Source organism: Scophthalmus maximus, chromosome 4, assembly GCF_022379125.1.
Source record: "Scophthalmus maximus strain ysfricsl-2021 chromosome 4, ASM2237912v1, whole genome shotgun sequence".
NCBI classification, from domain to species: domain Eukaryota; kingdom Metazoa; phylum Chordata; class Actinopteri; order Pleuronectiformes; family Scophthalmidae; genus Scophthalmus; species Scophthalmus maximus.
The window spans coordinates 20,348,662-20,363,385 of record NC_061518.1 but is presented as its reverse complement, the minus strand read 5'-3'; the positions used below and the strand labels follow the sequence as shown (position 1 = coordinate 20,363,385).

The 14,724-nt window shown below is 40.8% G+C and overlaps 1 protein-coding gene across 5 annotated transcripts in view; it reads right to left on the bottom strand.

The window, feature by feature from the left end:
• chd9 (chromodomain helicase DNA binding protein 9) overlaps positions 1–14,724 on the bottom strand; it is a 69,089-nt gene that overhangs the window by 17,031 nt on the left and 37,334 nt on the right. For all 5 annotated transcript variants that reach the window (XM_035628821.2, XM_035628822.2, XM_035628825.2 and 2 more), the window contains 14 exons: positions 13,208–13,354; positions 12,384–12,452; positions 12,041–12,096; positions 11,065–11,182; positions 10,649–10,735; positions 10,237–10,374; positions 9,019–9,140; positions 7,373–7,616; positions 5,251–5,427; positions 4,854–4,997; positions 3,289–3,544; positions 2,230–2,440; positions 1,060–1,255; positions 767–949 (listed from right to left, as the gene is read on the bottom strand). In XM_035628821.2, coding sequence (XP_035484714.1) covers positions 767–949; positions 1,060–1,255; positions 2,230–2,440; positions 3,289–3,544; positions 4,854–4,997; positions 5,251–5,427; positions 7,373–7,616; positions 9,019–9,140; positions 10,237–10,374; positions 10,649–10,735; positions 11,065–11,182; positions 12,041–12,096; positions 12,384–12,452; positions 13,208–13,354 — 2,148 coding nt within the window. The remainder of the gene's footprint in view (positions 1–766; positions 950–1,059; positions 1,256–2,229; positions 2,441–3,288; positions 3,545–4,853; positions 4,998–5,250; positions 5,428–7,372; positions 7,617–9,018; positions 9,141–10,236; positions 10,375–10,648; positions 10,736–11,064; positions 11,183–12,040; positions 12,097–12,383; positions 12,453–13,207; positions 13,355–14,724) is intronic.

Here is a 14,724-nt window from a genome sequence, read left to right as displayed (position 1 = left end):
AAGCCTGTAAAATTTATACACACACTGGATTATTAAAATCGTCTGAGCAGCCTTCTATCAAACCCAAGCAGCTGCTTAGTATGCAAAGATGTTCAGTCAGACCAGATGTGAAAACCTGCTAATAGCTCAACCCCCTTATAGTTCAGATATTTCTCAGAGGACACCAACCACAGCTAAATATCTACCTACACACTTCACACACTGTTGACACACTCCCTCACAAAGAGATGAGACTGTAATAGGACTGGATGCGCTTCAAGTGAAAATTTTCAAATTGAGCTCCAAGTTTTGGGTTTTTACCAGCTCTGCGTCTTTGCTTGGCATCCTGTTTTTATCTGCCATCTGTTACAGTGTCCCTCTGATGTCATCATCGAAGACATGAGAATTTTTGAAAGAGACAATTGGAAGAAATCAATCTCTTATCTTTAATTTTAATAACAATTCATTCACTTCACAGGTAAAAGTTGGGAGTTATTGAGAGTAGGAAAAATTTGCTTGTCTGATTTTCACAGTAACTGTGTCATGACTGTAAAGTAAATCCAATCCAGGAGCCAAGGTACAGCAAACAAAAAACATGGTTAATAAAATGAGTGCCAGGTTTCGTCTCAATAAAAAAATATGTAAATGATTATCCCAGTGCTGCACCTGACTTTTCCTGTTTCCAGCTTGTTTGTGTAATAGCTGAATTACGAGATAGTTGAGCAGAAACAGTTTTGCGAATATGAAAGTCTTAACATTTTTGATCCAAATAATTTCTCAATCTTACCCCTCCCCCGGCGCCTCCTCCCAGGCTGTTATCTCGGCCACTCATGCTCTGCAACACTGCTTTGTCCAGACCCAACTTGAGACTGGCGCGATCAAACATTTCTCGCTCGTACGAGTTCCTGGTGATCAGACGGTAGACCTTCACTGCCTTGTTCTGACCAATCCGGTGGCAGCGAGCCTGGGCCTGTGGCAGACAGAAAGTAAAGTGACTTTAAATATCCATCAGAGCTTTTCTTTTATTACCTGGAGTTCTACCCACGTAACACCCTGTAATGTAAGTGGTGTGTCTCGTACCTGCAGGTCGTTCTGTGGGTTCCAGTCAGAGTCAAAGATGATGCAGGTGTCAGCTGCTGTGAGGTTGATTCCCAGCCCACCGGCTCTTGTACACAGTAGGAAAACAAAGCGGTCCGAGTCAGGCTTACTGAAGCGGTCGATGGCGGCCTGCCGCAGATTCCCACGAACACGTCCATCTATCCGCTCGTACAAGTACCTACAAGACAAAAAAATGATGCATGATGCCCCCATCATGACTGAAAAATAGCCATAGCACTTATGATCTGGCCTAAACTCCTTTAATTTCCTTTCCCTTGAACACTTGGGAAACAGCATCCTTAAAGATAAAACTGTTCTTACAAGGAGGGGTTATGTTCTATCATTGCTGTGTCCATTCTCACCATCTCCCACAATCTGACACCCCAAGCCCTCCCCAGGGTAATCCACTTCCACACAGGAGAAACCTATCAGAAACTCCCTATTGCCCCGAGGGCCGTTGTATCCTGCTGAAATTCGTCTGAGGTCTGCACTGTGCAGCGGCTCACATGTTTACAATAGTTTATGGCTTGCTCAAGCTGCTGGTGGGAAGCCAGAGGAAAGAGAGGGACACAGATTCCAGAAAAAGTGAAAAAGAAAAGATGGAGGACTGACACTCATGAGATTTGAGAATAGAAATGAAGACAAAGACGATTTTAGTTGTAAACCCCTTCCCTCTGAATGTCAAGCTGAATGGTCGTGATCACTCCCTTTCCAGTTTATAATGTGGGTTTTGGGGATCACCCAAGACACTGCTGACACTAGCAGAGCAAAACAAACGCACGCACACACACACACGAAGCAAAAGGAAAGCACATAACTTCATTCTCAAAGCAATTCTGTGCTTTGGCAGAGATTCAACACAGTTTCTTTATGGCCACTATGTAACCACAATTCATTGTCCATCATCCTTATCAGCTGCTCATGTGCTCTGCGGGTGTGGAAACAGACTTTTATCCTTCCATATTCTCCCTTAAATCTTTGAATGATAAAGAATCTAATGAAATAACATGATGTGCACTGATTCAGGTAGAACACTTAATTGTTTGAAATCTGCAAAAGATTATCATTATTAAAATTACTTCTCTAGATTTGTGTTCAAATTCTTTACATTGAGCAGCAAATAACAAATCCTTGACCATCCGCCACCGTTACCTTCTCTGAATGAGGTAGTCTTCCAAGATGTCCAGGCAGCGCACCATTTGGGAGAAGATGAGCACCTTGTGCCCTCCGGCCTTCATCTTAGGCAGCAGTTTGTCGATGAGGACCAGCTTCCCGGCCGACTGCACCATGGCCTGCAGGTGAAAGTCGATGGCAGTGGGGCTATAAACTTCCCTGAAGTCCTCGAGGATCTTCTCTTCTGCCCCTGACATAGCAAGCACAAGGACAAGTCAGGAAAACTGTGTCTCATGCTTCTCATGTGTTTGTCCACAACAAGATTTAAATTGTCCATTCATGAATTTCAGGGATTTACATCTTTACAGTACAGCTGTCCATATTTTAAGTTTGAAACTGGGGTTGCTTTTTGGTCCGGAAAGGCAGAAACCAAGACTTTTGGAAGTAAACTGCACCGGCCTCAACTAACACTGGTAAATCCAACATGGATCGTGAAGCATTGCTAAACTTTACTGTCAGTAAGACAAGTAATTAAATTCCACCTCGTTGCTGATACAAGAATATGAATCCCTGCTGTTCTAAGTAACCAACAGTCTGCCCCCTGTTTACAATGACACGCACATGCAATGTATGTGAATGGTCATGTGATAAGCGTTTTCCACTAATGTAGTTTGGACGGACATTATTTAAAGAGATAGCACTCAGTTTTCATTCTACAATGCTGTTTTAAAATGAAAACGTGTTCGTGAGGACTGAATGTTAACTTATTATATGTGTGCCTGTCAAAAAGGAACCTGCTTTTGGTACCGGTGACACTGGTTTAATTAAAAAAAGTGAACACAATACCTGAGACATATTTAACAAAGTTATCAATATGCAGACTCTGTTGGAACAATCTCTCGAGGTATCAAATTATAGTGTGCACCTGAATCTAAGGAACTGAGGCAACATCACCTCGAGAAGACTAAACAGGAAATTGTGAAAATTGCAGAGTTACTGTAACCGTGTTTACCGACATCACAAATACACATTTCAACTATATTTAATTATATAAACCTGTATTTAACCTATCATTTAACCTAAAAGGCACCATCATACCTTTGATGAGGTAGGGGTGGTTGCAGCACTTTCTCAGCTCCATCATAGTGTTGACCAGATTGGGCATATTTGCCTGGCCAGCTCCTTTGGCCAGGAAAGAGAAGTTTTTCTCCAGAATGGCACGGTAGTACTTCTTCTGAATATTGGTGAGCTCAACCTCGATGATGGTTTCCTCTTTGGGAGCCAACTTCTTCTCCACATCCTCCTTCAACCGGCGCAGCATCATGGGCTTCAGGATGCCCTGAAGCTTCTGCACCTGTGGTCCACAAAGAGGAAGAGATTTACCGTTACGACAGTCAGTAAATTGCCGCGGGACACGCAGCACATGCATGGGGTACACATGCTGTGTTCCTACTAGTTCTGACTGAAACTAAAACAGCAGTGTCATATTTTATAATTTTTATTTCTGTTCCCAAGTGGAGAACAATTCATTGTGTTCATTAACTGCATTCAAGTGTGCAAAGTAAAGCATGATCAGACAAAATCATGTTTCATCATATGTACGAGATATGTGCGAATGTACACAACATACATTATGCAAATATTGTGCCAACTTTAGCTTCAAAGTTTAACTGAACTGAAGTTGCCAATAACATATTTGTTTACATTAAAAACATTAAGAGGTGCTACACATACAGTACACTCAACTACAATACGTTTAATATTCTATTTCAAAGGCTACATCCTATTGTGCAGACTATCTATGTCTGGTTTACAGTTAATATCTAGAATATTGTATGTAGTCAGTAATCACTTTTTGAAACTTTTGTGTGTGTGTCTGACTCAGAAACACATTTCCTAATTCATGAGTTTAACAGTACAACGTCTTAGTTACAACTAGACCACCAGGTCAGTTGTCCCCATCCAGTATAATTTTTTTTAAATTACACTTGCAGTTCCTTGTCTATTGTCAGTAATGTTATGTGATGATATAGTACCTCTTAACAGCACCACCAACTATAGCTCTAATTATTATTCGCACTGTTTCTAAGAGCTAGGGTTAGGCTTGAATACCGCTTGAATATCCAGTGTTGAACCGTGGTTGTTCAAAAATATTTCATCTTTCACCAGGAAAAACAGGTTTTACGTGAGCTTTCCCTGAGAACCTTTTAAGTGCTACTGGCTAAACATGAAATGCCAAACTGCAATATGCAGACATCAAGTCTGACACTTTTCTGCTTGTGAGCAGTTGTGTCAATACATTGTCCAACAATGACTTGCGTTATCCACCATATGTTGGGCGAGTGTATGTGTTGTATAAATGTCACTGTGGCTTTGTTAGATAAAGCCTCACTTCCAGGGCTCCATCTGTGCCAATAAGATCTGAAAATCTGAAAAACAAAGTCTCTTGTGGAGCTCTGAGCAACAGAAATTTCTCTCTCCTAAAAATGGTATAGAAAAAACTTTTATTTTAACAATTGTAAACATGTAGGTGCCACTAGAACCTCACACACATTGTCTAAGCTGAACATGTGACATTTATGATCCTGTACCTCAAAGTGTACTGTAGGTTCACTGCAATATATGACATAAAACGTTAGGACATTATTTGTCTGCAAGATCACCTGCTCCTCAGTCTTAAGGTCTCCAAACTCCTGCATGAAGGTGTTTTCTGAGGGGAAGCGTGCAGGCTCCAGGAAGTGGAGCAGGCTGAACAGCTCCTCCACCGTGTTCTGGAGAGGAGTGCCAGTCAGCAGGACCTTGTGCTCCTGAAAACAGGTAACAAGTGGCACAAGGGGAGAATATTTCAGTATAAACAATGAGTCTAATTTGATTAAACCATATTCTGTAAAGGACAGCAAAAAAGGCAGTGACGCAATGTTTTGAGAATTGATTTCCAGTCAAAACTGAATGAATTAGTTTTTAAACGACTCTAAGAGAAACTTAAAAGTCTGCCGAGCACTGCTGTGTGAAATCAGTTAATAATTCTTGTTTATCTCTTCAAGGTGATGGTTTGCGAACCAGGTTCATGAGCTTGAAGCCCTCCAGCAGCTTGCAGTTCTTGTTCTTGAGGCGGTGGGCCTCATCGATGATAACACAGCGCCACTCTATGGCGTTGAGTTCGGGACAGCCCCCCAGGATCATCTCAAATGTGGTGATGACAGCCCGGAACTTGTAGGCCCCTCGGATCACACGGCCCTTTAGACAAAAAAGCGAAGACATTTGCACACAATCATTTTTGGTGTTCTTTTATTGATTTGAAAAATGCAGAGTATGATCTGTCACTACCGTTTTCTGATAGAATGTAAAGATTTGTGTAATTGTTAGAGGAAAAATGCAAATAAATTGCTGTGAACACGTGCATAATTCATATTGTTCTCAAGCATACCCCTGGGCTACATCCACTCCGATGTGTTTTAGTTTTAAAACGCATCATTTCTGCAACATTTACCCCTGGTGTCCACACGACTCCAGAGTGTTCTAACCACTAAAACAGAGACTTTGGGAAACGCTTCTAACCCGGTTTTTAGTTTGAAAGCTCCTGGGTCGCGCATTTTAGTCTGGAAGGAGAGAAACTGAGTCTTTCAAATTACAAGAGCTGTTAACCCGGTTACACCGCAAAATCTATCCAAGCAAAAAAAATTCCTTGTCTTACTTTTCGCCACTGCCACTAGATTGAACTAGCTCTTCTCATCTGGAGAAACTACGTGACAAATGCACTATATGTCAACATTAGAAATATGTGAGTTCCCAACAAAACACACGGCCTACTATATTTTTTATGTTTGACAGAAAATTTAAAACACACCTCTGAGTTGGGAAACAATCTGCCGTACAACCAGGACGTGTGCACCCGCTAGTAAGCCTGCTGTTTATATATTCCTTTTTTTTTCTGTCTGGGGAGGCTTTTCTTCACCACGCCTCTCCATTTGTATCTATTGCCTTGACAACAGTCCTCGAGGGATACTCGGTTATCCAGTAACACCCTCCCACTGCCAGCCAGCCAATAGGCTGCTGTGGAGGAGCCCGGCTCTCTTGATATGCCTGAGCATCAGTGACAGAGAGCTCCCCTTGGGGGCTGCTACGACATCACAGGCTGCCTCGGAGACAGCCTGGTGGCAGGTCTGCTCTGTTCTGCTCCCGCTCATCTTAATTCCTCCTACGGTTCGTTTGAATACTAAGAGCTTCTAAGTGCCTGTTGTGACATGTCACATGGCCTGCCAACCGCAGAGAGTCTCTTCTCATGGCTCACTAACTACCTACTGGTCTACTTATTGTTAGGCATGCACCCTGCTCTGACTCCTGTTACATGCTACAGTATATTAAGACAACAGACCCCAAAAATAAAATCTACAAATCTGACAATTAGCATCAACAAATGCCTTTTGTCTGAAGAATAATTCTGCCTCGGTCATCACACTGATTTCGTTATCCTTCAGCTGCTGCTTGCCTTCCTATGTTCTAGAGGTGAGCTTTGCTTCTGAAATATTGTAGTGAGTATGCAAGTCTGTTGCATAAAGTTACAGAGTCTCGGTAAATAAGGACCTGGTGTTCCACATCATAATAGTATAATAATCAGTTTTGCCTGGCTTTTCAATATCCAACGCCCATTATTGAATGCAGGCATCCTTTTTTTTTGGAACATGTCATTAGATTACTCACAGGACTTCATGTTGCTGACACAGTGCTGCTCTCTTCTGAAAAGCACTTTGGTTATTTATTTTAATCAAAGTGAATCACTACTTTCCCCCCCTAAAAGGTAAACACAGGGATGTTACATTCTGCCTTACTGTGTATAAAAAAAGGGAACGATCAGGCGTGACAGGACCGCCTAAAAGGCCTGCTGAAATTTGTATTAGACATGTGCTGTGCACTCGGCTGTGTATCCACATCAGCTTCTTACTTCTTATTGAGGCTTTTCTTAGGCCAAAAAAAACAACTAAAGCTGACCTGCTATCACCCAATCTGTGACCCTACAATCAATATAATGTGTCAGTAAACAACATACTTCATATATGTATACTTCAGATACTGGGGAATGCCTCCAAATCATTGAATAAATTGACTCTCAAGCTGGAGACTGACCTCTGTTGTGATCATACTGAACTATATAAATATATATCCGTGCTTGGTGCCCATTTACCTGTGCATCCCTGAAATACATCTCATACTGTTGGAGCATCTGCCTGCTGACCATGCTCCCGTGGTAGACGATCACATTGAGGTGGGTCCAGGTATGGAACTCGCGCTCCCAGTTGGCAATGGTGGAGAGCGGAGCGATAATGAGGAACGGCCCCTTGATGCCCACACGGTGGATCTCCTCTAGGAATGTGATGGACTGGATGGTCTTTCCCAGGCCCATCTCATCTGCCAGGATGCAGTTCCGTCTGACAGGAGGAGATAACAAGGTTCAGAAGAGGGAAAAGTGGAGATTAAATTGGGGGAAGGGTAAAAAGAAACAGCAGAAAAAGGAGCTGAACCAGTCACAAATCAATAAAAACTGTGAAATTTTAAAGATTATCCAAACTTATTTGTTCGTATGTGTGGGGAGTCTGACGATGTTGCTGCATGAGCCTCTATATCTCCATTATCAGTGGTGTTTATTTATTATGCACATTTCTGTTGTACTGGTTCACGGTGCACATAAAAATGTGTGTTGGGATAAGAGAGGGGGGGTGAAGGTGAAGGAAGAAAAAAATAAGTGGGAAAAGGAAAATGCACAAAACCCCATGATACTAAAAGAATAAACAGAGAACAACAGAGGAGAGAACATCATCATCACCGATAATAACAGAGCATAAAGAGATGATATACAACATAATGGCAAATGCAACTGCCTCTGCTGCGTGGTGTGTGCCGGCAAACCATTTATTCTGCTGTCCAGTGGGTGGGGGTATTATGTCTTGATGCTAATTGCAACGTGCAGATATTCCCACTGGCCTCTTAAGCAGCTCTCTACTTTTGATGAATCTTTCTGCGTAGGCATACGTGAACTCCTGCATGCTCACACATAACAAAGCCAATTCCCAGGGTTAATGCAAGCGCACTGACACCGTGTACTCCAGATGTACTGTTCAGCGTTTCTTTTGCGGTCGTGGGCGAGCAAAAGCAATTGTTGCTGCGGCACCTTGACAGGAAATTTGACTCTCCTCGCAGGCCCAACCAAATTTGTGAATACAGCCAAATCGCAGCGTGTTCCACAAACACAACAGGAAAAATGTTTCATTATTCATTACCTGCCTTCCCTGTGCACAGAGAAAATGTCTGTTACAACAAAATCCCTGAATCAATAAATATACTGTCCTATGCTATCAGCATGTGGTTGCTAAATCTTCACAAACAAATATTTAGAGAAACTCAACATTTGGCTTGAGGAGTTAAGTTTGTCCTTCAATATGAGATGTACACTGAAAGTATTGAGCTTAGCATATCTCCACATAATGACAGCATGTCCCCGTCCCAAGGCAGACCTTTAATTCATGACATTTAATGCTGCATTAAATGTTCAAATTCCATTGATCCCAGTAGTTCTTTGATCAAAAACAACTGCTATTTTATCAGCATCAATATCTAAGTTAATTCCACACGTCTCTTCTTGTTTTACTCACACCTTTGTCTGTGTTTGCACAATACTTGTACCAAACAAATTCACAGGACATTGGTCAATTGCTACCGACAACGCTACATATTGTATAATATGTCTGGCTCTGCCTTAAGTCGTCCTCACCCCTGTGAGTGACAGGGCTGCACGTGTGTAAAGGTATGTGTATACAGTAACTTATAACTGACCTGTTGTACCAGTTGAAGAGGAGCCAGTTGACCCCTTCTAGCTGGTAATCCCTGAGGCTGTTGCCATTCCTGTATGCCCTCGACTGCTCCCTCTTCTTCCACAGATTGGCGGGGGGTCGCTCCTGCGTGGCAAATTTACGGGAAGAATTTACATGGCAGTTTGGATACTTACTTATACACATTTTAATTTTGGATGAGCATATTTCTAAAGATTTAAATTGGTCTACTCTGCACATATTGATAGAGCAGTAACATTCCCTGGGGTCCCACACCTTCTTAAACATCACATTCAAGGACTTCCTGGGCCAATCTTCCTCAAATTCAAGGACCCAACATGGAATAATTTGATACACGGATCAAGGTTAATTACTAAGATGTTTTATAATCAGAACTAACAGGCTTTACAGAAGCTCACAGACAACGATTAAAAGGAGAGAGGCTTAAATGTGTGAGCACTTCTTTAATTGTGCTTTGTTACAGTGTTGACAGTTGAGGTAGTCTCTTGCACAGCACAGCAAAACAATATTGTAAAAAATTCAGTGATATAGACAGAGACTAATAGTCACCTATTTACTAACTTTAAGATACAAAAGAAATGTATGAGAACCTCAAATTTCTATTTTTGCACTGCAAGTGCTAAATTTAAGCACTTTCAATATTCAAACACTTTGAAGACCTTGATTTGTTTTTTTCCTCAAATTCACAAACTTCTAAGGATTCCAAGGACCCATGGGAAACCCTGTATTCTAAGCTCTGGAATAATGCGATGAAAAAGAGTCAGTGAGCGATGATACTTTTAAAATGTACACGTTAAGGAAATACAGAAGAGAGCGACCCATGGATACATACCGCTCTGGCAGTGATTGACAGCAGGTGTTTGCAAGTTTTCTGAGTTTGTTCACTTGAGTGTGTGACTGTGGCCGATTTTTTACAAAGGTTTAATGTTTGGATAAGGATGACTATCAATTTCACCATATAGTACGTTTGGAAGATTAAGTATTTACACATTCTCTCCTACAAGAGATGCATCTTTATACAAGGGCGACTGATTATCGTTATTTGTTTTTAAAGGGAAGCACACTTAATAACTTTAGGGAAGTATATAGTGTTTATATTATTGTTGCTGGCATTTTGAAGTGTTATTGTGTGCTGTGTTGTATATATATAGAATACAGTATGAGAGCAGTAGCAGAACATGGAAGTACAGTAATGGCTTACCACCCTGCGCGAGTCTGCCTTGACTGCCTGCAGCCGCTCAAACTCTTCAATCTTGCTCTGATCGACGTCGTCCTTTAGTTCCCAGGTGCTGTCCTCATAAGGCAGAGAGCACCACTTCACCAGGTAGTACACCACCTCCTGCAGGAGGCAGGGAAGAATAAGCCCTGGAAAAGACTAGAGCGAGGCCAAGCTCTGCTTTTATAATATTAACAAGGGCTGCGAGGAAGCCCATTAGGATGGCCTTGGGCACTTCTGCGATACAAAGACATCGCTGGAGTGGAGTATATATTGAACGGAACAAAACGACATAAAAAACTGAAAAGAGTCAAACGTGCTCAGGCATGTAGGCACATATAAACACACGCACACTGCTCACAGATGCGATTACCAAATGAAAGAGGCTTCGCTTTACCTCTCCTGTGTCTTTGTCTTCACAATACGACACCTCCAGCACTCTGTCTACCTCTACATAGTCAGGGTTGAAGGCGTCCTCCTCCATCTGAGAGACAGAAAGAAAGACGAGGGAAAGGGAGACAGAGAGAATAGAACTAAGTGCCCACTCACCATCTGGAATCTGAGACAAGCATCGCTACTGTATCAACTGAGTGAGTGAAAAGATTCAAATATATGCACACAGATGTGCCTGCCAACATAAACAAAACACAAAAAATGTATTAAACATCTTCATACACAATATTTATATTCATGTACACGAAATGCGCGTCCTCAAAGACACCGTATTGTGAAAATACACCTGCTCATAGCTAATGACCAAATATTTGCATAGAAAATGATAGTATGTACACATACACAAACACACAGCCTTACATCTGCAAAGAAGAGTGCCCTCTGTGCTTGTTTCATCTTGAAGCGTTTGATCTTCAGCTGAATCCTCTTGTCCTTCACCAGCTGCTGCTCTGTGGCCCACTCGCAGTGTAGGTAGGAGCTGGCACACACGCACACACACACACACACACACACACACACACACACACACACACACACACACACACACACACACACACACACACACACACACACACACACACACACACACACACACACACACACACACACACACACACACACACACACACACACACACGATTAGACTAAGGCGAGAAATCATGAAAAACACCGCATTTGGGGAAACCAATGATGTCTTTTACTGCCAAGCCATTTACACAATTAAGACTCCTCAGTCATTTGTGGTTTGTAAAATATCATAATTCCATCATTTCTATCATTACACTAAAAAAAATGAATGAAATCTGTCTGATGACAGATCATCCATCATTAGAAAATACATTACTTCTCTGGGAGGCTGAGGAAGTAAACTTATGGTTCATAAATCTTAATTTCGAAACTCTCTGATTGATAATGTGCTGTGGAAAGGAGCTAGACTTTTTTAATAACGTCCCTGGGTATATTGTGGAGAAATTAAATCATTTTTGCTGAAATTTGTTCCAAGGAAGCCTGATGTGTTTGTATAATCATATAGTATATTTTTTATTCAGCATCATTTCACCAACCTCTCCTATCTTAAATTGTCTGGACTCTGGAGATTTATTGCTATGAGATGGGAACTTAAATGCAACAGCAATACAGAGCACACACTTATATATGACATCTATCACTTTTGAAAAAATTCTAAATTCTAAAAATGATCATCGATCAAAATAAATGAAACAAAATAAATGATCAATGTTTTTTTCTGTTATGGTCCGTATAGTTTAATTCATACAAAAACAGTGCTCACTTAAAATTACTCCCCAGAAAATTTACAATTGAACAATGAACTTACTAGTTTTTGTATTTTACAAAAAACTCTTCCACTTCGACCACAACTCCTGGAGAGACCTATGGAAAGATGTAAAATAACAGACAAATACATAATTGGAGATAAAATTCATAACCAGTCGTGGCTGACCAATGTTATATAAGAAAGTAATCTAATTAATATTTTAACATGTTTAATATGTTGATAAAAAATACCAAATATCAAATAACATAATGTTATGCTGAAAGAATTATTTATGGTGATCAATAATTCAAAGCTCACTATTAAGCAAAGTCATTGCAATGGCAACCTTTATCACAATTGTGCAGCAAGTTACTGCATGTAAATGAAGCAAATTATTTTTTACCTCCTTCTTAATGACACGAGAAGACATGATTTTGTCAACAACAGCAGCATCCTCTTCACTGGGATTCTCCTATAAAGGCAATGGACATGAAACATTTAATGCAATGTATGTTAACACTCTCTAAAAGCATTATTTTACAAGAGACTAATGACACTTAATTCAAATACAGTGTGTTAAAAAATGGTGTAGTAATAACAAATAAATTTAAAATTACAGGAATGAAAACTGTCTTCCTGAGGTTTCCCTAATCCTTATGAGTTTTTTTTTTCTCATCCTAATCAATGTCTAATGTTGGAGGATGTCATATGTTGTACAACATTTAAGCCTTCTCATAAATTTGTGATTCTAAAAAAAAAAAAAAAATCAAAAAACTGACGAAAACGATTAGATTCATTTATAAAACAGAAATCAGGGAGAAAGCTTTCGACTTATTCAATTTCTAGAAAAACGTATTGGTCATAGCTGCCTTCACAATAATCCCCTACTAATTTCTCTGCTGTTGCATCTTAATTATTAAATATGGGCACTCAATATGCATCTTCCCACTTTTATACTACAGGGGTCTTGGTTTGTATGTAACGATGTTATGTTGCAAAGAAGAGACTGTGCTGCACTTCACTGTGATCCTGTTCTTCATCTTCAAAATGTGCCCCATTCTTATGAACATCAGTGCAACAAACAAAATACTTAATATTGTAGAATTTATCAGCAGTGAAATGAATCTGTCTGTACTCTGCTGCAGTATTTTTCATGTCAAAAAAAGAAAAGAATGATTTGAATCTCGACTTCTGAGCTACGTGGGAGTTGTAGGCAGATGTCCTTACTACAAAGAGTTGAAGAGCAGGCTCCTTGGATGCTGCAGTGTTGCTTTTCTTGGCCTTGACAATAACCTTGACTTCTTCATCTGACAACCTGGCCTCCAGCTCCTCGGCGTACTTCTTTTTCTTCACCTGGCGATTAGATCTCCTCTTCTAGAAAAGCAAGACAGGGTGGGAGAAGCACATTTACAAAAAAGAATTTGGCTGATCTGGATTCACACTTCGTATATTGGTTTCATAGGTGAGAAATACCATCTGCAGCTCATTTGGTTACCTACACTAGGTGAACTTTCCTGTTACATGTCAAAATGTATCTTCTTTATTTCTAATTTCCAATTCCCAATGGCAACAAGTTGGGCCAATGCAAATCTGGACACTGTTGTTGCTGATAATCATCTTGTAAACGGTAAAGTTTAAGTTACTGCTATTAATGCAACACTATACACAGTGCTGTGCACAGTTATCATGTTTAGATTTGAATCCATCAAACAATACCACGAGGGAAGCGTCCGCAGCCGGACAACAACCTCAGACATAAACCTATAGAGTCTTCAAGAACTAACTAGTGTCCTGCAACAGATGGTCTGGAGCCCAAAGTCCTGATCTCACATCACGGAGTCAGGCAGGGATCACATTAAAAGACAGAAGAAACTATTGCAAGATCTCCAAGATTAGTGTAACAACCTTCCTGCCAAGTGCATATCACACAAAATATTGACCAGATTTGTTTTTTTTCCGTTAACTGCGCTTTTCTATGAAGTTAATTAATTCATAGAAATATTCAAGGCTTTTCAAAGCTTCCACTCTATTTTTAGTGCCTAAAATAGTGCAGTGCACAGTGATAAACTGATTAACATTCTCCCTCAGTGTGCTTATTAACCAGCACCATCTTCATCAAAGTCAAGACTTTTAAGATCACGTTACCAGAGCTTAGCAGTAAGCCATACTGTAAAAGACACACGGTAAACACTCCCTAGTTCCACCCGTAAAACACTCATGTTATATTCCTGGGTAATGGATGAAAAACACAAATGCCAAAAACATTTGAGAGTGAAAATGAACACACATAATCACATAATTTTAGAATCCTGCTTCTTTTGGTTCCTTCCTTCCTCTCAAGCCTTTCTAATTATCATATGCGTGGGCTGCAGTATCCTGCATCAATACACGAGCCCCTCCTAATGTTAATATATAGTTAATTAGGAACAAATGCCACAGAGCCAAAGTTAATTAGGTATGGAGTATAATATCCCCGTGGAGGTATACCCTCACATCCCCAAAACCCAAGCTGACCAGCAGCTGGACAGTCACGCCTGCCACGCGCCACGACAATAGGGCTGAACCCCTGAGGAGGCTGTGCTTCTTTCCTCGCTGTCGGCCGCAATACTTTTGACTCCTTCCACAGGATCATCCTAAATGAGTCATCAACAGACTGCTTTGATTAAGGCCAGGGGCGCCATTTAACGAGGGTAATTATACCATAGGCAGCGGTCCAGATAAGACGTGAAAAGGAGAGAGAGGTG